The sequence below is a fragment of the Alligator mississippiensis genome, chromosome 10 (genome assembly GCF_030867095.1).
Source record: "Alligator mississippiensis isolate rAllMis1 chromosome 10, rAllMis1, whole genome shotgun sequence".
Classification (NCBI taxonomy): Eukaryota; Metazoa; Chordata; order Crocodylia; family Alligatoridae; genus Alligator; species Alligator mississippiensis.
The window spans coordinates 23179149-23203106 of NC_081833.1; the positions used below are offsets into that span (position 1 = coordinate 23179149).

General features: G+C 45.0%; 1 protein-coding gene across 9 annotated transcripts in view; it reads left to right on the forward strand.

Moving 5' to 3' along the window:
- NOS1 (nitric oxide synthase 1) overlaps positions 1-23958 on the forward strand; it is a 153292-nt gene that overhangs the window by 100846 nt on the left and 28488 nt on the right. For all 9 annotated transcript variants that reach the window (XM_059713558.1, XM_059713559.1, XM_059713560.1 and 6 more), the window contains 12 exons: positions 7619-7756; positions 8647-8792; positions 9424-9586; positions 10813-10904; positions 12568-12709; positions 13934-14073; positions 14649-14823; positions 15619-15720; positions 16227-16421; positions 17652-17737; positions 22791-22935; positions 23706-23810. In XM_059713558.1, the coding sequence (XP_059569541.1) occupies positions 7619-7756; positions 8647-8792; positions 9424-9586; positions 10813-10904; positions 12568-12709; positions 13934-14073; positions 14649-14823; positions 15619-15720; positions 16227-16421; positions 17652-17737; positions 22791-22935; positions 23706-23810 (1629 nt within the window). The remainder of the gene's footprint in view (positions 1-7618; positions 7757-8646; positions 8793-9423; positions 9587-10812; positions 10905-12567; positions 12710-13933; positions 14074-14648; positions 14824-15618; positions 15721-16226; positions 16422-17651; positions 17738-22790; positions 22936-23705; positions 23811-23958) is intronic.

A 23958-nucleotide genomic window follows, 5' to 3' on the forward strand; every position in this document is an offset into this window, starting at 1 on the left:
TAACACACATGTATACAAGGTCTCCATTACTCCACATGTATACATAGTCTCCATTACTCCAAACACCCCCTGCTCCTTGAGAACCTGATTCTACAAGAGGCTGAACATTTTCTATGAGGAGAAAAATGTCCTTAACCCCCTCATTGACCTGAAGGGGATTGAGGAGCTTGGTATTTCAGACAGCTGGGCCTTGACTCTCTGCCAGGTCCTCAGTGTCCCTGTCCCTGGGCTGCATTGAATGTTCATGGTAGACAATAATCAAATGGGTAAAATTACTTTGGGACTCCAACAAGTTCAGGGCCATTATTACCTTTCTAAATGTCTCAGGGTACTTAGGCATCTCTTGTGCGTGAAAGACAAATGTCCAATCTGCATGTTAATGAGCTCAACCTGTGAGAATATTGGTTGGGTTTGGGTGTGTCATAGGGGCAAGATTAATTATTCAAGGTCCCTAAATATGCTTTTAAAAAGAAGGTGACAAAGGCTTTTAAATAAAGGAAAACACCCAAAAACATTATTGTCTGCATGGTGTGCATGGAGGAGATACAGATCTTTGCCAAGGTTCAAGGGTCTGGTTTGGACTGAAGGAAAGTCAGGCAATTCAAAGTCTGAAAATCTATGCTTTATGGAGCTGTAGTTGAATGAGATAGTGCAGCTGGATCTTGTAACTATGCAGATGATTTTAACCTATGTGCTGTATGTAATATCAAGACACAGAGAATTGAGCTCAAGAACCATATTATACTTAGCTAAGCTGCCTTGGTTAATGTATGGGAGATGAGAAATAACATCAGTCCTCTTCCCGCTAAAGTTATTGCTTTGGTCCTTGCCCCTGTGGCTGTAAAAGCACTGTCTTTTATTTTCTTTGCTAAGCTTATTGCATGTGTATAGCTGTGACTATAAGCATTCTATAACCTCCTGTATTCAGAGCTTAATTTCTTTCCATGTTAGTGCTGCTGAAATCCCTAGTCTTAAGCTGCTATTAAACTCATTTTTTTCCCACTAGATGTTCTGGCTTTCCTTTTATCCTTCTTATCTATATCATTATACAACCTCCTTTGGTGGTGGCTTTGGTTTCTCTAAAAACTTACTGCTTTCCCAGCTCTAGCCAGCCTTAAAACTTACACTGTGCCAAGCAGGTCTGAACTAGGTGGGAGCAGGGATGAGAGAGGTTGTATCAAAAGCCACATACAGGCATTTAGTTTCTCCTGGGAGAGTCATTGCTCTCCTAGGAGATAGCACGAGTATTCAGAAGTTCAGGATTTTTCTTCCAGGGTAAAAATGACTGCTCTGAGAGAAAAATATTCTGGGACAACCACTGTTAAATTGCTCCCACTAGAGTTTCTCCTGAAACAGAGAGAATGTCTGTACAACTTTACCCTTCTGAGAGAAGTCACAGCACAACCCTTCAGCATCTCAGGGTGCTCTGCTCCTTCCCCCCTCCCCATAAGATATGTGTCACTTGGGATGTAGTGTACTCCAGCCAAACAGGAAGCTTTACCATCCCCACATTATGCTACAGGGAGATGCAGGCTGCCCCTCAGTGGTCTGAGTCAGCCAATCAGGGCTGCCCTGTGCACTGCTGCCATCTGTCACCAGACAGACTGATGGAGCCTACAGAGCATGCTGAGATGTGTGCACAGGTACCCTCTGGCTGTGCAGCATCAGCACTGCAAACTCATGACTTTTCAGGGCCTCTGCATTTGAACATCCGTTCAGGTGTCTCAAGGTAAGTTTTCCTACCAGGAGAACAAACCCAGGAGAATTTTCCCAGGTCATTTGAATGTGTTCATGCAGCCAAAGTGTATCCTTCCCAATGTAGGGCCTCATGCCTTCTTGTCTGTACATGGCCTTATCATTGGCTGTTGGCTGCCATCTGATTTAAAGATCTTCCCCACAGATGTTTCTTTTTCTCCTATATCCTGAAGCTTCTCAGGGTGTTGGCAATGAGCAGCATTCATTTGAATGATCTGTGTTACATGGGGCATAGCCAAGACATGTTGCAGTTACTGGATGGAGTGGTGGGGTTAATACAGAGCAGAATGGTCACTGCCCTGATGAGTTCCACTGAACTCCTTGAGAACTGCTGTAAATTGGAACCAACTACAATCATGATGGCTACATCTCGTTCCTGGCTTGACAAAGTTTAACCATGGGATTTTTGCACATTTTTAAAAAATTGACCTGGTTGAATAGGTTATTAAACAAGTGAATATACATTAAAACATTTGTACAGAGATGCTGTCAAAGCAGATTGGGTGTGGGTCACAGCTGACCTTTGTGCAATCATACCATCCCTTCTATTTCTTTCTCACAAATAAGGCTTTCAAGAGCCCAGTACCCTGCACATTGACTTCACTGATTTGCATCCAGTTAACTTAATTTTCCATCCTCACTACCAGCACCTGTAAAGAGCCCAACAAGATCAAGGAGGCAGTGTTCATTCATCATAGAATGAAGACAGCCATTTGTGTTTCCAACTTCCCAGGACTGTTTGGCCTTAGAAAGATGTAAAATATATAAATTGTTGTTAAGTCCCTGAAATAATTATGACTGTTTGCTTTCAAGTTTGTTGTACGTGTAGGGGATAATCAACTGAGGCAAACCTATCTTAGATCAAAACCATGGGGTCTAATTCTCCATCACCCTGTACCATAGGATAAAGCAAAGGAGGGAAAAGCCACAACCAGCATGAGCACTCTGCTCCCAGATCCATAGGCTATTATAGAGGCAAAGGATATAATTTATATCACTCTGACTTGCAAGCCACTGGGGGCAGTCCAGCCCCTCGCACACTTCTAACAGACCCCTGCATCGCAGCACAGTTGCAATGGTTCCCATGAACCTGTTTGCCAGGGAATAAAAACATGTTAGCCAGCCCCCATCCTTGGTTAGACTCACCCTTCTCCACATCCCTACCACCCTGAAATACCTCTGGTAGTGGGGTTTCCTTTAGTATTTCAGGGGAACAAGGTTGTAGCCTTCAAAAGGGGATCTCTGCTCTCAAGGATATTCCCTAAAGTACAGCCTGTTTGTGCTAGCACAAACCAATGACCCACCTCCACTTTTTCCCTGTCAGATGCCCAGCCAAGCAAAGCAAATACGCAGGGGGCTGGATGGCACTCTCGCATACATATGTAACAACGTCAGAAGGCTCACTAATCTACACACTTATGATAAGTACCAACATGCTCCATTGTAAAAGTCTTTTGCATAATGCATGCGCACCCCTGACTGCTACATTAATCTCTCCATTTGTCCCGCTCTTGAGTGACTAATATTGCTGCTACCTAATTAAAACATAAAAGGATTGAATATAACCGCTCTGACAGAGCCATGGATACTGTTTGATTTAAAAAATGCAATCCAATGAAAGGGTGAGTGGACAGGCTTAGAGCACTTTGCCCTTTTCTCTTGGTTGTCAGTTCATTTATGGTCACACTGTATGCAGTTTCAAATCCAAACAATTCATCCTCTCATTAGTGCCATTGCCTAGGAGATCACAGGACATCTTTCCCTGCTCAGTGAGAGATAATGAACCTCTGCCTCTCACCCAAGTTTCTCACTCTGCAAAGTTTCTACAGGGGAAACTTTGAAAATGCAACACTGAGCATCTGAGACACTCACACTAGATTATTTGGATCCATGTTTCAAACACCCTGAAGTCTATTAATATTTGTAGCTAGGTGTTTGGTTCAAACACTTCTGAAGACAGGGGCCATGTCTCTACTACAGGAGTGCTGCTGCTGATTTAACTATAATGATGGCACTAGGATGGTTGGGCCCTTTGTGTAGACACAACTTTACTGGCAGAAGGGGGTTTTCTGTTGCCAGAATTATACCAGATCCCCTGAACAGCAAAAGCTTCTTCCTGTCAGCAGAACCACATGCACACCAGGTGATGGCTAATAGAGCTATATTTGTGTGATGTTTCACATCCTGAACTAACATCGCTTTGCTGGTGGAACTTCTTAGCTCAAGTGCCTTGTATTTATAAAACACTGAAGAATCTGGGGAATACCAGGAGTGCTGTACTAGGTTAGAAATAGCAGGGCATGTCTACACAAGATGTTTACTTTGGAGTAGACTAATTAGCTCTGCAGTGAAGTCTCAGCATCTACATTGTGCAGGGCTATTAGGCTGGAGTAAAGTAATAAGCTCTGCAGCAGGGTAGTACTTGTGAATACAAGTATTATCCTGCTGGAAAGGTTTTACTCTGCAGCACCACACATGTAGATTCTGACCCGGCTGGCTGGGGTACAAGGGTGTTTCAGCATGGGGGCTGCCTGCATTCAACAAGCATGAATTTTCATAGTAATTCCTGGGGCATTCACTAATTTGCAGCAATTTGTCTAGCAGCAGGGACATATACAGGAAACTCGTTTGTATCTCGTTTTTCATTGTCGTTGGCAGCCCCTTGATAAGAGAATGACAGGCTTCCAGTAAATAGGGAAATCATCATTTTGATGTGCTTTTATGGAGTGAAGATCCCAGGGATTGTAAATGGCCAAATGTTCTTCTCAGTTATGGTGGTGCACTCCATTTGAATTCAGTGAGAATATAACAATGGCCCTGGCCCTGGCCCTAAAGTTGCCTAACTTAGCTAAAAATGCACATGAAGGCTGCTGCCCCTGCCAATCATGAGCCTGGTCCCTTAAACTGGACTAAAAAATTATAAGACTACATTTAATTTTTGGGGTTCTTTTTATTTGCTTTCAGATTCTGAAACTTTGGGAACCGCTTTGTAAAGGTGTTTTCTGGAATGATAAAAACTCTAAACATAGTAATAGTAGATATCTGTCTGTCTCGCAAGACAATAGAATTATGCCAAGTGAGACATCAGCTCACTGAATGTAATTCTCACTTGAAAGATAAAGCAAAGCTAGATAGACTTTTCCAGAGCGCAAAAGCCTGGGCAGTGAATATGAAGACACTGAGCTGCCTGCACACCAGTGTCCCGCTCTCAGTCTTGCTGTTTTAATCCGAACGAAAGGCAGGTACCAGTATGTTTGACGCTAAACATATTTTTTTAAGAAAGGGAAACCAGAAATTCTCATGTAATCCCAAAGTGATAGGAGCTGGGACTTTAAGAAACAGTCATCACAAGTATTGTGGGAGTTGGATATGCAGACCACCAGGATACACAGATCACAGGCAGTATAGCAAAGCAAGCATAGTTGTAGAGGGCGAATCCAGAATCTATGGACACATTAGTATGATTTAAAATCATAAATCTATGTAGCTTCCTTCTTCCTATTGTATGTAGTTGTAGTCATCAGAAGGTACCCAGTGCTTGGTCTGATATTTTTTTTAAGGGTCACTTTAAATCGACCAACATAGTATTGTGGCTGTCATTATCAATATCACTGTCAGTGGGCACATCTACACATTCATTAATGTGCTGTAGTTACTGTGCATTAAGTTTAGTACTTGTATAACAAAATACTAAATCAATGTGCTGTAACCAGCGCTACTGTACAGTAGCATCACCACATGCCTTTTTAGTGACGCTAGTGCGCTGTAGCCTAATACTACTGCACAGTAGCGTATTAGCACTGTGTTTGATGTAACATGCTACTGTTTGATGTAACATGCTACTGAGCAGTAGTATTAGGTTACTTCACATTTAGTGTCTTGTGTAGATGTGCCCACTATCTGATTAAGTAAGCCTTCTGCTTATAAAACTTATGCTATATAGCTCTGATGTAGTTAGTCTGTACAGTGCAAATCTACCCTGCCTTCCTCCTGACTTCAGACTAACATGGCTAGCTATCTTGCTCTGCCATTATCTAGCCAACCTAAGGAATCCAAGCCATGAAAGGGTATTCTTAAATATACTTGAATATGATTCCTGATCATTTCTCTATAGGAAATATAGTAAAAGGCCTTGACAGTATTGCTGTTATCTGGTAAGAGCTTATGTTCTTCTGTAAAATAAGAGCTGTTTTCCTAAGTGAAACAGCAGTCTACACAGGGGCAAAGGCTGCTCTCAGTTCTGTATAAAACTGATGCTGTTACCTGGAGAAGAGCAAAGTTGTTTGGGGTTTTCAGCAGCATGACCAAGAGCAGAACTGGAAGTATGTCTGTGAAACACAAAGCATGGTAGACAGCTCTAGCTCTTGTAATTGCTACTGCAGATTTAAGAGCTGATTCAGTTTGAAATGTCTGACTGTGGAGTCCTGGGTGAGCCTCAGAATGTAAGCCCTTTCTTTGGTGGTTTGCACTGCTGGCTGGGGGTCCATCACTAGTTATCTCCACAGCGAGTGGGCCTGTCAGCTCTGTCAGGTGAGTGAAGAGTAAAGACAGGTTTTTTTTTCTCTATATTTAAATGTGGAAGTGAAAATAAATCCAATCTGAGAGAAGCATCTCAATCTGAAGTCACTGGATTATTTAAAGAGAGACTTCCATTAACATTGGATTAAAATATTTAATCTGCTTGTCCTTAAAATAGGATCCATCACATTTTCATCCTGCTCATCCATGAAGCTGGTTGTGCTGAAACAAGTGTTGCTGTCATCATGGCTCATCTCTTCCTTATTCAGTCCTTTAGTTATGTCTGAATGCCAAATTAGTGTCTCTATAGCCATTCTGTGGTGTATGATCTCATGTCATGGCCTCCTCACATGTTCAAGAAGGAGTATGAATCTCTGCACTGATTACAAAGTGAACAATGATAAATACAGGATTTTTTTCCTGATTCTCGGTATAAACTGGAGCAGACCTGAGTCACAAAGTTCAGATCCTAAGTCTGTATCCAGATGTGAACTTTCTCAAAGGTTGAAGTGGTTCAGATCTAGTTCTGTAGAGGTATCCTTTAGCTACCAAACTTGAAAAAGTTGGCTTGGATGCATTGTTCTAGCTTCAGACCAAATATGTCCCTTCATAATGTTCAGGCGCTCTTCTAGAGTGCCAAACGGTTGTGTAGAAATCATCACTGTGCATTCTACTGAAAGATAAACTCTGAGATGAGATGCGTGCTGATGACTGGATGGAGTTTGTTAGCAGAAACTGACTTCCTCTGAAGGTCACTAGAACTGTGGTTTTCCAGTGTCATGTGTACAAGTTAAAAAATTTACCCAAAGAATCTTAGATGCAAATCTGAACAGTTGTAGCCAAAACATGTGCAACAGGATCTTGCCCCTACAAATTGCCTCCAGGCCATGTGCATTCATTGCTATGTCAGTCAGTGAATGGCAGTGAGATTTTTCCTCACAATTCTGCTAGGTATACACCTACACAGACTATGAAGGAGGACTTGGGAAGTGGGGATGAGTTGGGAGTAGTCAATCTGGACATAATTTAGCAATCCTTTCATTTCTTTTATGTGCTTATCTTTGGCTCTACGTTCCTGCAGCAGAAAGAAAGGTTGGTATTATAGAGGATGCCTTCCTTCTGTTCATTCCCTTGAAGCAATTATCAGATATTAACCAAGTCTTTCCTAGAAGTATTCATATCTGCATGAGCATTGAAATCAAGACCACATAATTCATCTTGTCTATGATATAATTAGGATTTTAATTCAGACCTCCATGATGAAGAAGTGAATATATTGTCCTATGTTTTCCTGAACTTGCTGCTGAACGGCAGCTAGATACTTCATCTTTATTTTTCCTTCCAGCCACCGCCCTCTGGGAGACAGTCTCCAACAAAAAATGTGGTGAATGGAAGCCCTTCCAAGTGCCCAAGGTTTGTTAAAATCAAGAACTGGGAGTCAGGTTCAGTGCTTCATGATACTTTGCATCTAAAAACAGCAATGGTGAGTAGGAATAAATGTTTTAACCAACAGTTTCTGAGCTTGGTGAACCAGACCACAGGGCTGATAAACAGGGAGGAATGATAACTTCATCTTTTCTTGCCTGCTCCAATAGTATTTTGAATGAGTTGATCTAATTGGCCTGACTAGAGTGCATCAGATTGGATTAGTAAAGTTTGTCTGGACCTTTGCATGCTGTTGGAGTAAGTGGGTGAAGACTGATTAAAATGCATTCAAATTGCACATCCATCTTTCAATTACAGATTCTGTGACTGCACCAATAGCAGTGAAGAGCATGGCATGGCTGGTTTGAGTCACAAATTTCTAGGTTGCCGGATACAGATTTTGGAGGGGAAGGTTTTAGAGAGGGCTCCCTCTTTAGCGTAGGATAATTAATGTAGGACAGCTACAGAGTAGTAAGGGGGAAGATATAACATAGGGCCTGGATTTGAGAAGTTACAGAGGTGGAAGGTCTGTTGCTTTACAGCAGTTCCCAGTGCCTGGAGGTAAGGCAAATGCTGAAATAGAAGCAATTGTCTAATGCTGGCAGGAAGTTGGTTCCTCTGAGGACAGTCTAGAAGCCATCTCTGGAGACATAAAGGACAGTGTAGAGCTCTACAACAGGCTTAGGTAAGATTCCTATAGACCCCAGTAGTCCACGACAGCAGGGCAGGTCAGGGAGCATAAGATACACCCCTGACTCATATGCTGAGGTCAGGGTCCTCTCCTAATAAATAAGTATGAAAATAAAAATATTAGAAATATTGTCAAGGATGCCCAACCTGAGACATCCCCTGTTTAGTGCAGCTGATCTCCACCCACTGGCCAAGTCAGGGTAACTACTGGTGCCTTGTGTAATTTAAGGTCCATATATCACCCTTCTGTCTCTTCAGGCCACTGCGTGTACAGAGCAGGTCTGCATGGGCTCAGTAATGACACCTTCCCAGCATATCCGGAAGCAGGAAGATACCAGGACAAAAGAGGAGCTGCTCCTCTTGGCTAAGGATTTCATTGATCAATACTATTCCTCCATAAAGAGGCAAGTATTGGAAGGTTTTTTTAATTTAGCACGTGCAGTGCAATAAAATTTCATGTTTCCTCTGGTCAAAACATGGTGCAATCTTGTATGCACAACTGAATTTCGCTGCATGGAGATAAGCAAGAAACAGCATACCATTAGCTCTATATGTCATAGCTGAATGTGTACCCTGTGGCTAGTCCATTTTTAATCTGCTGGCTTCGCAAGAATACAAGGAGCTACAGACCCCACTAATAGTGTTGCTCTGTGTTAGAAGTCCCTGGGGTTCTAGTGTTCTGCATCTGTCCTTTGTGATTATGGTTAGCAGGGAATGCAAGCAGGGTCACACACACAAGACTATGATGTATAGTGCTCTGTCTCGGTGTTAGAATACCCTCATGCAGCCATGGGGATTCCCTTCCATAGTATTCCCTCCAGTAGTGTGGCACATAGCACTTGTTCTGTGCCTCAGCGGAAACTGCTGACTCCCAAATTCAAGATCATTCCCATCTTATTCCAAAGAAATACTTGTTGGGATATGTATGTGTATGCGTGTGTGCACAACCTTGTGTACAAGTGGAATCCAGAAAGATGCACTCTGTAGTGAACTGGAATTGGTGATTGCCACTTACTTCTTTCTCCCTGCTTTCAGGTTTGGTTCCAAGGCTCACATGGAAAGACTGGAGGAAGTGACCAAGGAGATTGAAGCCACAGAAACCTATCAGCTGCGGGACACAGAGCTGATCTATGGAGCAAAGCATGCCTGGCGGAATGCATCACGCTGTGTGGGCAGGATTCAGTGGTCCAAGCTGCAGGTTAGCATGTTCTTCTATGGCTAGAACCAACAAGTTGCCCTTAAAAGGACACCCTGTTGGTGAGCCTAGGAGATACTTTGGAAAAGGCAAACTTTTTCTCATGCTGCTATGGACATGTTGCATACTGCTCTGGGCAGCAAATACAAAGAGCATACCAGACTTCCACAGGGATTTGTTCTGATGACCCTGAGCTGGAGAGATGCGTGTCTGGTGAAAGGCTGTCTGAGTTGTAGAGGAGGTGCCTTCATTTGCAACACAGCAAGTTGGAGACAATACTATTGTAATGCACAGTGTTATGGGTTTGGGCCTCTGAGTACCATGTGGTACTTACCCAGAACTGTGGCTGTGCCTTGGATGAAGGGCATGGGACAAATTAATCTCTGGTGAAGTAAACACACACACACGTGCGCGCACACACATGTGCAGACATGTGCACATGTGTGTGCGTGCGCGCACACACACACACACACACACATATATATATACCAGAGATAAATTTGGCCTGATACGCTTTTGCCTGAAGGTTAAGGGCATTGCTTGAATTAATTGTCTCCTGTGCATTTTGGCTGTAGCTGCTGTCTAAAGCTTCGCAGCAGCTCATAGACTAGATAAAACTGTCATACTGAACCTTGGTCTGGTTTGGAGATAGGAAATCAAGTCTCTCTCCTACACTGGGAAGCTTGGATATATTGTTTCTTTCATCTTAAAAGTTTGATGATGGAGTAAATGTGCCAGGATACAAAAATGAAAGCACTGGCTAACAGAGCAAGCTCTGAAAATGAACCCCAGTCCTAGATTCCCCAGTGACACAGCCCCTCACTTTCCTGGCTTATGTCACTTCCTTTTCAGCCTTGGGTCCCACTTTAGGACAGACTAATGGCAGTAACAAAGCTGGTGGTAGCTTTTGGTGATGGACCTGCCCATTGCTGGGCAGCCTGGGCAAGGTGCTAGAAGCAATAGAAAGTTGAAAACACTGAACTACTTTCAGTCTTGGCCATCTCCAGGATTTGAAATGGCTCTCCAGAGCAGAAAGGGCTTGATGTATTAGGTTCTCCCATACTACAGGAGCACTAAATAGGTACCTAGCTATGGATCAGTAGATCCTTTAGCCCCAGAAAGTGCTTTCTATTGTGCTGTGTTTGTAGATCTGAGCCCTGGCATAGAGGATACACATGCTTATCTGAGAATGAGAGAGTTCTACAGCTCCTCCCTTTCAACTCTTTCAGGTGTTTGATGCCCGAGACTGCACCACAGCCCATGGGATGTTCAATTACATGTGCAACCACATCAAATATGCCACCAACAAAGGGAACCTCAGGTGAGGCACACAGGGGACTGGGGAGGGGAGCCAAGATCCAAATTGGAAGGAACTGTCAATGCCATCATCTATGCCATGTTTGTCTTTCTAGTTTGGAGCAAGAGAAATCCTGCCTGCCTGCCAGTAACTCCAATCTCATGCCATGGGAACCTTTTGTCCTCCTTTTGAGAAGTAATCTGGATTCCAGGCCCCTTAATGCTAGTTCTGTGTGTTTCTGCTGCAGTCCTAATCCCTACTTTTAGATGATCTTGTCCTTCCTTTCAGTAGTCATAGCACAGTGAAATGTTCTCTACTGATTCCTGAGCCTGAGAACATCAAATCAGCATCAGTATTGTGAAAGTGGATTGTGATCCACCAGCCCAAGCATGGCAATTGGCTTTCTTGCTGGCTGTGGGATCTTGTGCAGCAGGTTTTACAATGAGTCAGTCTCTCCATACTGAAGAACTTTCCTCTGCAGAATATGGCCTGTTCATTAGCTCCCTTTGATAAAGCATACTTGTGAATAGCCCGTGCCTACAACTGAATGTCCTCTTGGGCCAGTGCCTTTCTTGGCTTTGCAGATAAAAGAAGTTAAATTCTTCTACCTATTTGAGTAGAAGGACCAAGAAGCAAAATGATTAAGGCGTTTCTCTATGGCTTCACCCATAAGTGCAAGCCAAACTCTGGACTCATGCCAAAGACCATTCCCTGGTTGGCCCAGCTGTTAATTGGGTATCTGGAGGTTTGGGCTAAGAGTTAGAAGTGGCTGGATGCTCATCTCAGCACTCCTTTGTATGCTGTTGACTACAGAAGCTAGCATGCCTTAAGTGCACTAGTTTAATGGACCTTCATGCTGTTACTTTTGTGCAAGCTAAAGGTGTTGCCCCTCAACTACTCTTCATCTAAGGGTAGCCCCAGTGGCTGCCAGGGTACAGGCATTGACTTCTGTAAACATTCAAACCTATGAATACGTTTAAAAAATGCTCTGGACAATGAGTCCAAAGGATCCGTACTATAAGAATACCTTGTGCTTATGATGGGCAAGGGAGAGGAATATTGTTAGCCCCCATTTTATGGATGAGAAGCCAGACACTGAGAAGTTGAATAATTCTGTCTGGGGTTCAGAGTAAGTCAGTGGTTAGAGAAGAGCCTGGGTCTGCTGACTTCTGGTCCACTGCATCACACTGCTGCTGGGCTGGAATGAAATGTAAGACATGTTTCTCTCCCTTTCCTGACCACTAGATGAACTCCTTCCCCAACTTTTTATTTGTCAGTGACTTGTTTAGTGTATAGATTAATGGAACAATGGCATGAAGAGTAGGTAGCTAAAAGGAGATGAATTTACACACAAAAAGGAGCTCTCCCTCCAGCCTCTCTGCCTCTATGTTACACCTGCTTGTGCACAAGGCCATTCATCTCAGTGGGAGCATCTTCATCATAGTGGTTGAAAACCTGTTGGAAAGGAACACTTTTCTTTTCCTGGAGAATGTGGAGATTAGTTTGCATCTGATCACATTCACAGGCACAAACTTTGTGCCAGAGGGCACATCAGCTGAGGCTTTGTAAATGCTGGCAAGGACTTACCACCTACTTATGCAACACTTCCCAACCTTGTCAGTGACCACCCACCCTTGCAACTGTAATCCTTCATAATACTAATGCCGGCACTGCTTGGTCCTTTCAGGTCTGCTATCACTATATTCCCTCAAAGGACAGATGGAAAGCATGACTTCAGAATCTGGAACACCCAGCTCATCCGCTATGCTGGTTACAAGCAGCCAGATGGTACCATTCTTGGAGACCCGGCTAATGTGGAGCTGACAGAGGTAAGTCTATAAAATACAGCCGTCCTAGGCATTGTAGGTCAATCTTGTTTGGGAGAAAGCAACAGGGCTGAAAACCTCAGATGTTCAGATAGCATGAAGCATCTACATATTGTTCTACAGTGTTTGGGTCCATCTGAAAGACCCAGTTACATTCCTTTTGCTTTTCCCAAGACAAGTCATGTGCTGTAATGCTAGCTTGGCACTTAGCATTGCCTGGTCAACTTGTATTTGTGCTTCTTTGTGCATAAACCACTGACCTCTACTGGATGGAATCAGAATTAATGGATGCCTGTAGATCAGGGGTGGGCAAAATGCGGGCCGGGGGCTGGTGTGGCCTGCCAGGCCATGTTATCTGGCCTGCAGGGCCCCTAAAAAATTTAGAAAATTAATATTTATTGTCCCCTGGCTGCCTGTCATACGGCCCTCAATGGCTTGCCAAAACTCAGTAAGCAGCCCTCCACCCAAAATAATTGCCCACCACTGCTGTAGATGTGCAAGATGCCTGCTCTGATGCACTGTAATTGCAGCACATTGGAGCAGACTTGATTCATTGAGTCTGCTGGAGCGTGCTAATTACCACAGTCCTGCAGCCTTGGAATCTCATGTATTCAGTGTCCCTACACTTCAAAATGGCAGCGGGAGTGCTTTAACTAGAGCTCATCAAACCAACTTTAGTTAAAGCGTCCCGCTGCCGTTTTGAAGTGCAGGGATACTGAACGCACAAGATGCTGCAGGCACTTTTATTGGAGCACTTCCCAAGAACTACTCCAATTAAAGCACTCCCCCACCCCCCCCGGAGCACATACAAAGACACCCTGTGTTTCAGAGTCTCTGCTATAAGCTAACACATTGTACCGTTTGCTCAGATGATGTTCTGGAAGCAACAGTCCAGGTTATAGACCTGCACTGCCTTGCTGCACAGTGTAGTAACCAAGAAGTCCACAGCATTCATGCTTATGATGATCAGTTCCTATTAAAAATGGCTAATAACCAACACCTTGGTTTATAGAGTACTCTTGAATGACTCAGCCCAAATAGTTAGGAGTCAGGTTGAGTAGAGACACCTCTTATATTTAAAAAACAAAAACAAAAATACTCCAGAATGAAGTTCTTCAGGTAGTCTAATCTTGAAAAGTCCCTTCTCTCCCCTGTGCCTGATAGGTGGTAACATAACTGAATGGCCAGATGGATAAGAATTATAATGAGGACTCTGTTTGCCTACAGATCTGCATCCAGCAAGGGTGGAAGGCACCCAGGGGTCGCTTTGATGTGCTGCCACTTCTTCTTCAAGCCAATGGCAATGATCCAGAACTCTTTGAGATCCCCCCTGAGCTGGTGTTGGAAGTACCCATCAGACATCCTAAGTAAGCTAGAGCCTATTGGAGTGCTGCTGCAGGGGGTCTGCAGTGAGGGAACCACATGAAGTTTCTCTAAGGGCACTGGGAAGCCTTTCCCATCTCTTTGCATGGGGAGGGGATGATGGGAGCCACACTGGAACCCAATTCCACTGCTGTAACATTGTACCCTTTTCTGCCATTTGGCTCAGTCCTTAGAGCTGCTTTCCATTCTGCAGTAAAACTGGCACAGCCAGTGACTCTTGGTCCTTTTCTCATGAGAAAATTGTAGAGCTGGTTTCTGATTGCTTTTGTTTCTCCAGTCACACTATCCTGAGTCCTCTGCTATGCACCTCTTCTCTGCACCTCCTGCATTTGAAAAGAAAATGCACCCACCATTTTCTGACCCTGGGGAAGGAATTGCTATAGGAACCAACTCTTTTCTCATGTCCACAGGACTGGTTCTGCAGGCTGATTGATGACTGCTGGCTACTTAGTAGGAAAAAGTACATTCAGGCATCTACTTGGATAATGTTACTAGAAAATCCCCTCTGTTCTCTTCCCTGTGCCTACCTGATTGGTAAACCCAAGTGTGTCCTTGGCAGGTTTGAGTGGTTCAAGGACCTGGGACTGAAGTGGTACGGTTTGCCAGCAGTTTCTAACATGCTACTAGAGATCGGAGGCTTGGAGTTCTCTGCCTGCCCTTTCAGCGGCTGGTACATGGGCACCGAGATTGGGGTCAGAGATTACTGTGATAACTCTCGCTACAACATGCTGGAGGTAACCCAGCCTCTCCTCTGCTTCCTTGTGTGACAGCTGTTGGGGTTGGTGGATGCACTTTGAAAATGCTGTGGGGCACATATGAAGTTACTGAGCAGCTGAGTACCAGCTTAGGGTTGTACTGCTGTGTGGGGAGTAAATTAAATCTAAGTGTTGCCTTTGATCTGTGCTGAAAATAAGAGTGAATTCTAGTATGCTCAAGGGAGCTGTTTTGGGTGCCAGATTAAGGAAGGGAATGAAGAAGTGGTAATCCTAAACACAACTGGGCTGTGGCTGTTAAATCCCATCCGGTGCTGAAGGAGTCAAGTGCTTTAACTAATTCTGCTCCCCCACTCTTTCCAGGGGTGCATTGTGTTCTTCACTCCACTTGCACTCTGCCAAAATGATTTGGAGAGCAGGGGGTGTAGCACATTACCCTCTTTGCCCCAGACTCTGTCTAGCACGGAGCCCCTAGGGGAACACTACGAGTGATTACTAGCACCTGCCTGCACCACTGAGGATAGTCCACAGCCTACTATGCAGGATTGCCAGGGTGGAAAGCTCTCCTCTTTTTGCCCCCCCCCCATGTGAACTAGTCTTGGCCAGTCCCTGAGTCTCCAGAGAAAATTGGGCCACCTCACTGCTCTGCATTGAAGCAGACAGGCTGGACACTTAGCTGTCCTGGTGCCAAGCAAGGACCTACTTCCACTTTCAGTAAGGTTTGGAAAGTGCACGTCCTTCTTTCCACTGGCTTAGCCAAGGCAGAATTCAGAGGACCTTTGCTCTCTGCTCACTTATGGCTATATTTCCTTGCAGGAGGTAGCTAAAAAGATGAACTTGGATATGAGGAAAACCTCCTCACTGTGGAAGGACCAAGCACTGGTGGAGATCAACATAGCTGTTCTGTACAGCTTTCAGGTACCTGCCTGCAGGACTTGCTGCTTATGCGTCCTCAGCATCCTAGGCTTTGGTGATTTGTAGGGGGGAGTGTCTGGGTCCTGCTCAGACTTTGGGGAGATGCCTTCAGGCATGTTGGCAACTATTTTGATACATTAATTTTGGAAGGTTTTAGAATTGTTTCAGGTATGGGGGCCTGAAGTGCATGTGTGAGGGCTACCCTCTCAGTCAGACCTAACTACAGGGCCCTTCTAGACAGTTCCTGGTAGGTCATGTAATGGATGTCTTTGCCTTGGAGATAAAAAATGACATCCTTCAGCCTTGGCTTTCTATAGGGAAGCCATTTGTTGCCCTAATGCCTGCTGCATTTAACGCTAAGACACACTTGCTTTTGGATCTCATGCCAGTCTCTGCTCCCAGCCCTGAGTCCTAACTTTTTCTTCCTACTGAAGTACCCAGTTCTATCCTTGCTGTCCAGAGAGCATTAATCTTTAGTTGCTGCCTCTCTCCTGCTTTCTGTCCACCAGAACGACAAGGTGACTATTGTGGATCATCACTCAGCCACAGAGTCTTTCATCAAGCACATGGAGAATGAGTACCGCTGCCGTGGGGGCTGTCCTGCTGACTGGGTATGGATTGTCCCACCAATGTCTGGCAGTGTCACTCCAGTCTTCCACCAGGAAATGCTCAACTATCGGCTCACACCCTCCTTTGAGTACCAGGTACTGTCCACCAGTAGGCCTCTTCTCATGTTTCATAACCTGTCCCTGTCCCTTGCCTACAAGCATAGAAAGACTGAGCGGATGCAACAAGAGCAGGAGTTCTACCTTGTCCCTGGATTGATTCTATATTCAGGTAGTTGCCTCTGGAAGGTGATGGGGCCTGTTAACACACCTCATTGACTGCTGATGGCCTGTAGGAGTTCCCTTCACTCAGGAGGGTTGACCCTTCACATCTCTATCCTAATCCCAAGACTCCCTGAGGTCCTATCTTCTATCCTTTACCCAGTGAAAAGTGTGCAGATCTCTCTTCAGAGTGCATCAACCCTGCTCTCTAATTTGCCCATGAGGGTATGGCTTTCTAATCACCTCCCTCCTCCTTGTAAATTGGAGTGAGCTGCTTGTGCCAGCTTGGGAAATGAAAATATTATTCTGAGCTCCTGCATTGCAATACAAAGCACTTTGACTGGGGTGAATGATAAGATAACAGCAGAGGACTTAACATTTCAAACAATGGGGAAAGGAACTCCAAGGACATGTACCTTAGCCAGACAACCATGCTCCTTTGGCTTTAATTCAACCTTTACTCAAGGGCCTTCAAGGAGCAATTAGGAAAAAGAACTATTTGTTCATCTCTTATGAATCCGCCAAGAACCCAGTTCACTTTGCACCCTGATTACTGACATCCATGTGAAATGTCTGAATTAGCTGAGAATTTTGCTGTTTTTTAAACATTTTTGTAGCTGTATTCCCTTGCTAGTAAACCTATAAAAATAGAAAGGCACGAGGGGATGAATTCCATTTCCTCTTCTCCCCCAGCTGATGCTTATCTTCATTGCTGTTCATTAGTGGTAGATGCCCCCTAGGACCATCTTAACTGCTGGGAGGCAGGATGGGTTTTTTATGCAATATTGTTACAAGTCAGCACTATTTCCATTATTTTGCAACAGCTTGTTGCAACCCCAGTGCACCCAGTCATAGCTGAAAGACCTAGGTATTAATGTGAAGGGACATCTTTAGGCTTAAAGAGTTAGTTGGGCTGCAGGAAGTTATTGACCTGCCCCAACAGATGTGAAGAGTGTCTGAGCTCAACTGGTTCTGTCATTATGGGCCAATGAAACTCCATGTCTGGACAGAATAGACCTGAAGTTCTTGAATAACCAGCTTCCCTCCCTCCTTTCTACCCTCCCACCCCCCACCCCCAATGGCTAATGATTTTCTCCTTCCTCCTAGCCTGACCCTTGGAATACTCATATCTGGAAAGGGGTCAACGGGACCCCTACCAAAAAGAGAGCCATCGGGTTTAAAAAACTAGCAAAGTAAGTATCAGCAAAAGCTGCATTCACAAATTGAAAGGCAGAGTACTAGGATGTGATGCACCCATAACTTAGTGTTGAGCTTTCTGTTCTGTTTGGTGTTCCTGCTGTGCAGACGTGTGGATTGCATTGCTGCTGCATTGTTGTCTTATCACCAGGGATCCGGGTTTTCCATTCATCACAGTAAAATGTGGATTTTCTCATTTTAAGGAGAAAAATCCAGATTTGCTCCTTTAAAGGAGAAAAACATGGGAAATGGTGGGTTTCCCCTTGCAGGCTGGTAGAGTTGCAGCCTGCAAGTGGCTGGGGGGAGCAGGAGAAGGGTGGTCAGGCAAGGGGCACCATGTGTATGTGCGCACATACACATGCACATGACTACCAGGCAGGCTGGAGAGCAGCTCCCATGGGCAAGTCTGGCAGGGGAGAGGAAGTGAGGGGGGAACAAGGCCCCCATAGTGAGGGAGAGAAAGAGGGAATTAGGTAGGGCTGGGGCTGGGGTTGCTACCCCCCTGGGGAGGTGCATGGGGCTTGGGGCCTGGGGCTGGAATACATGGCTGCAGGGCCTGGGCAGGGAGCAGGACAGGGCCGCAGGCATCTTGTCCAGGGGTGGGGGGGCCATCTCCAAACTGCTTCATGCACTCCTGGGGAGACACAGGGAGCACATGCCCTCCAAGTCTGTGCATGGAGTAGGGGTAGGCTGCCCACTGTGGGCTCAGGGCTCCCTGCCCTGCTGCTTTCCCCCTGGGGTCTCCACAACCCAGCATGCAGGACCTGGGGTGGCAGAGCAGAGCAGGGCAGGGTGGGGAAGCTTAATACCACCACCGCTAGGAGCCCCGCACTACCATGGTGAGGTGCCCCTGCCCGCCTGGCAGCAGCAGGGGTGGCAGCGTAGAGGGCACCTCACCATGGGGAGAGGGAGCCAGGCTCTGCTCTCTGTTCCACCACAGCAAGCACTGCCTTCCACAGGCGGCAGCCAGGGCTTAGGTGCTGCTGTAGGGGTCAAGGGGCTGTGGACCTGGGTCCCTGGCTCCATAGCCCTGGCAGCTGGGGGCACCCTCTGGCAGGGCTGGGTGGGGAGGCTGTGGGTATGGAGTGAGGGGGATCAGCAGGGCCCAGGGAACTGTGGGTCAGGAGTGAGGAGCAATGGCATGGCCAGGGCACCAACATATCAGGGCTGCTCAGCTCCACAAAGCGGTGGTGGGGCAGCCGCAGCTGGACCTGCATCCTGGTGAGTGAAGGGAACAGGGAGAGCTCTGTTTTTCCATGATAAAAAACCCAAAATCAAACACTAAAATGTATAGGTATTTAGAATTTATTTTATTATAGTGATTGAGGCACTGGCAGGCTTCCAAATTGCTTTAAAATAGTAAATGTTTCAATAAAACATTGTGGTCAACTGATACATATATATATAGTGGTATTTCATTCTAATCATGGAAAAACATGGATTTGGGGGGTTTAAAATCAGAGAATTTGTTATTTTTATCAGAGAAGTTGTGATTTTTAAACAGAGAAAACCAGGATCTCTGTACCCACTTGAATTCCCTGTTGTCTTCTGAAGGCCATTTTGTTTTGCCACCTTGTCTCATCTGGCACTGACAAGGCTCTGGGAGAAGTGTGAGGTGTACATGGCTTTCTATCAGAAAAGTAAATGAGAGGGCAGGGTGTAAAATAACAAATGTTAATATTTAGTTTCTTCCCAAAAAATTAGAACCCTTTCCAATGATGTGTCAGAGTTTTTGTTTTGGTTCCGAGAAACAGATAACTCCCAGGACTCTCCAATACAAACACTACCTGTTATTGTTGGCATCAGTGAGCAAAAACTTGTGTCCATATTTCTTTCATTTACTAGCAGGGTTATTTTCTATGGATCATTCACCTAGGTCATGGCAGGCAGAACCCTGGAATGAGTTTTAGGAGAGACGGATTCTCTGCTACTGGCCAGATGGGTGACACTGGCCAAGTCTCTTAATCTTTTTGCTCCATGTCATTATCTGTAAAATGGAGATAATTATATGGACCTGCTTGGCAAAACACTTTGAGATCAGATGAAGAATTCTAAAGGATATATTGGTCTGTGACATGCATGTTGTATCACTGAGACTACCTGACTACAGCTGCTGCTAATGCAGCCTTATCTCTGCACAACATACTGCTATAACTTTGTTTTCATTCTCTGTTGACCATCACCTCCACTGAGTTCCTTTCCATGGTGTGTCTATTACGTAACTTGGCTTGAATATGCTTTTGGTGCCTGGGTTTTAGCTGGAACCTGGGGGAGGTGGAAGATTCAGAAAGATTAATTGAGCTATTGAGTTTGGAGGAAAAACAACAGATGTTAATTATAGCTGCTTTGTGTATGTGTGTATGTAATTGATAAATGGCTTTATAAAAATGTGAACCTGCCAAGTGCGCTAAAAAAATCCCCACCATTGTTCCCTAGTGTATAGGTGGCTTTAATTTTATTTTTTTTAATTCACTGTTAATTCTGCCTGGATCTGAGCTAATCTGCTTTTTGCCAGCTCCCGGATCAATGATGCTGAAAGAGCAAAGCATTCCTGATTGGGTCGGCTTTGTTTTGTGATTATTTAGAGGCTGTGCAGATACTTCAGACTGCTATTGAAGGAACCAGAGGGTCCAGATATAGGCTTTTACTAAAATCAGCTGGGTCCTGAGGACAGTGGAATGTGACAGCACGTAGGTGAAACTGACACAAAAAGGTGATTTCAGAACTTTTAAAAAATAGAAGAAAGTAGAAATTATAATGAATCTGATTGTGAGGAGCTGCCTTGAGGATCCTACTCTAGTTGGGAGATGCCTTTGGGATAAGTATCATAGAATGATAGAAAATCAGGGTTGGAAGGGATCTCAGGAGGTCATCTAGTCCAAACCCCTGCTCAAAGCAGGACCATCCCCAGCTAGGTCCTGAGGCCATGTTGTAGATGGTATAGAAATCCAGTTCAGGTTTTTCCCTTCCCCCACCCTGACTCCAAGTGATTGTTTTGTCTTAGGGAATCTCTTCCCTGCCTGAAACCAGGGCACCTTTTGCTAGTGGACACCCTTCACTCGCAACCACAGAGGAGATTGGGCTTTCCTGATAGATTCTTGTTGGTGTGCCTCTGCCGGGAGCTGGTTCTAGTGTATCTGCAACTGTAGGAATCCTGGACTTCCCTTTCACAGTACCATGCAACCTCAATGGAAGCTGGGCTAACATGTACCCAACTTCTTGCATTCAATTCCAAGCTGCAGGAAACTTCCTTGAAAAGGTGTCTTAAATGCACTGCTTAGTTATCAGATTAAATCAGGCTGCCATTATTTATATAGGATATACAGAAGAGGCCTTGTACTCTTTGTGTTGACTTATATTGTATATTGCCAACTGAAGAAGCATGGGGGAAATCAGGACTCCAACTCTGACCTGCCCACTTTATTTACCTATTTACAAAGAAGAAAAGGAGATGTAGGAAAACAACATAGTTGGCAATGTGAATAACTGTCATGAAGGAACCTACAATACCAAGCCACCATGCACAGCATTGCATTTGTGATCCTACAACTGAAGAAGTTAGTCAATGATAGACTTTATACTCCAGGTTTTTCACTCTTGCAATCCAGTGTTTTCTTCCCATGATGACACAAACAGAGTGTGAACAAACAAGCAAGTTACCATAGGGCAAAAGTGGACAGGGCTTCACAGCACATCAGCTTCTTTGTGTAACTGTCACTGTGTGCACTCTTATCCCAAGGTAAGTAGAAGCTTAAATTGTGGTAACCTTGCCCTTTTTCAATATGGACTAAGCCTACAGTAAATTAGGCTCCATGTTCCACAGGGTAAAAGTATATACATGGGTAGTTAGCCCACAGAAGTTGACAACCCCTTTCCACTCTCTCATCTTAAGATTCATGCTTATGTGCTTCCACAACTAGAGCATATCAGTGAAAAACTGCCTCAGCAGTTGACATAGAAATGCAGGTTATTTTAAGTTAATAATAAACACTGTTCCTGGAATAGCCCGGATAACTGTAATTCTTGTGCACGAACAAGGAAGTGTGCTTTTCTTGTTAAAGACAAAAACCCACTGGTTTTCCATGTTATCAGAAACAAAGGGAATGATCTTGTTTCTCAGAAGCTAAGCATGGGAGAGGATACAAAATAAAATATCCCCTGGAGATCCTAGGAGAGAGAGTTGGCTGGCTTTCCTTAAAGTCAGCATTACTTGGGTGTATTTCAGAAGGCAGAAACAGCCCATTTGCCACTGGTGTAAACCATAGAATCATAGAGGAGTAGGGCTGGAAGGGACCTCCATGGGTCATCTAATCCAACCCCCTGCCCGAGGCAGGATCATCCCTTTCCAAACCATCCTTTACAAATCCCATAGTCTAACCTCTCCGTACAACTACCGTCAGCCCTGACACAACAGAAGATATAACAACTGAACCTACCACAGGTAAAGTAGGAGAACCACAGCAGTCAATGGCCTGCTTCTATAAAAGTTTGTTAAATATGTTCAAGAGATCCCAGGTCTCTGCCATGCCCCCTGCTAAAGAGGAAGGCAACCCCCTCTCCCCACGCCCCCCCCCCCCCTCCAGTCAATACCAATTTGACTAGGGAGTAAAATTCCTTCCTGAGCACAAACTGGTAATCAGTCTGATGCTGAACAGAGGGGCAAAATCCTCTAGTCAGAAACCTCCAACTGTAAGTCCCAGCAGGAGTACTGGCACACCCTAGTTGAAATCCCCTGCCTTGGCTAAAGCCAAAATCCAATGCCTCTGAGGAAGACTTAAAAGAAATAAATGTGCAATCATTTACACCAGCACAAAGTGTAGAAGACTGCCCTTCTAATCAGGCTGTGTTTTCTCCTTACCTGGAGTGGTGGCTGCTTTTAATGGGGTTTTATATTGTCCCCTGTACTGGTGCTATAAAATAACTGCCCTGTGAGTACACAGCCCTGCTTGTAACCTGGAACAATATTGGAGGAAGGGACAGTTTGTGTGCAGAATTGCAGACTGGTCTTCTCCTGTTAGTATCTCACCCAGGTTTCTTTTTGTTTCCCAGAGCCGTGAAGTTCTCTGCCAAACTGATGGGCCAGGCAATGGCCAAAAGGGTCAAAGCAACCATCTTGTATGCTACAGAAACAGGGAAATCGCAGGTCTATGCAAAAACCTTATGTGAAATCTTCAAACATGCTTTTGATGCCAAGGTAGGGCACCAGTTCTCAGCCTACAAGCATAGGCCTAACTAGCAGGGTTTGTGCCCTGAGCAAATCGTGCTGGAGACTGGGGACAGAAGGGTAAAGAGGGGGATGGGCAGGTTCCAGGGACTGCTTTGGGAATCTTGTCTACCGCTGTGCATGGTCTGCCCACCCGAGTTATTGCTGGTACAGCAGCAGTGCAAAGTCTATGCGTCTTGCTGCCTGCTGCTGCTGTGGCATGGACTCTCCATTTTGGTACCCCCCATTAAATTGGTGCCTGGGACTGGTGCTCTGCTCACTGACCCCACATTATACTGCTGTCCACATGGAACGTGCATATAACTGTGTGGCTTATAGAGGAACCAATGCAACAAGTTGTTGGACACTCTTGGTCCCATCGACTTACCCAGCCGTTGAAGGTCCTCAGTAATTCACAGGATGCATCTTAGTAGTTGTTAAGAAAAGACCTTCATGGGAATACAGCTGCCTTCCAAGTTGCACTTTTGAAGAGGATTTTGGCCCAGTTTTGCCTAATGTCACCCATTTCACTCCATTAATTTTTGAGGGTGTCACAGGCAGCAGAGCTTTTGCTTGTTCCATTAAGGCTTGTGTCCTTGTGCCTGGAGTACCAATAAACTTGACTGCAGTCCCCATTTTCTGCATAACTACTGAATTTAGTGAAGAGATTTGGATTACTAGATGTAAAAGGTCAGTTGGACCAAATGGCAGTAAGTCTCCCCACATCAGGGTCTATTTACAAACATGTCTCTCTATCTCAGGTGATGTCCATGGATGAGTATGACATAGTCCACCTGGAGCATGAAACCCTTGTCCTGGTCGTCACCAGTACGTTCGGCAATGGAGATCCACCCGAGAATGGGGAGGTAGGACAGGCCACTGGGTTTATTACAGTGGTCACCAACCAGTGGATCTTGATCCACCGGTAGATCTCAGAGCCTCTTGCGGTAGATCTTGGAGCCTCTTGAACTCAATCCAAGGCTGGGGTGGGGGGCTGAGTGCCTGCATAGCATG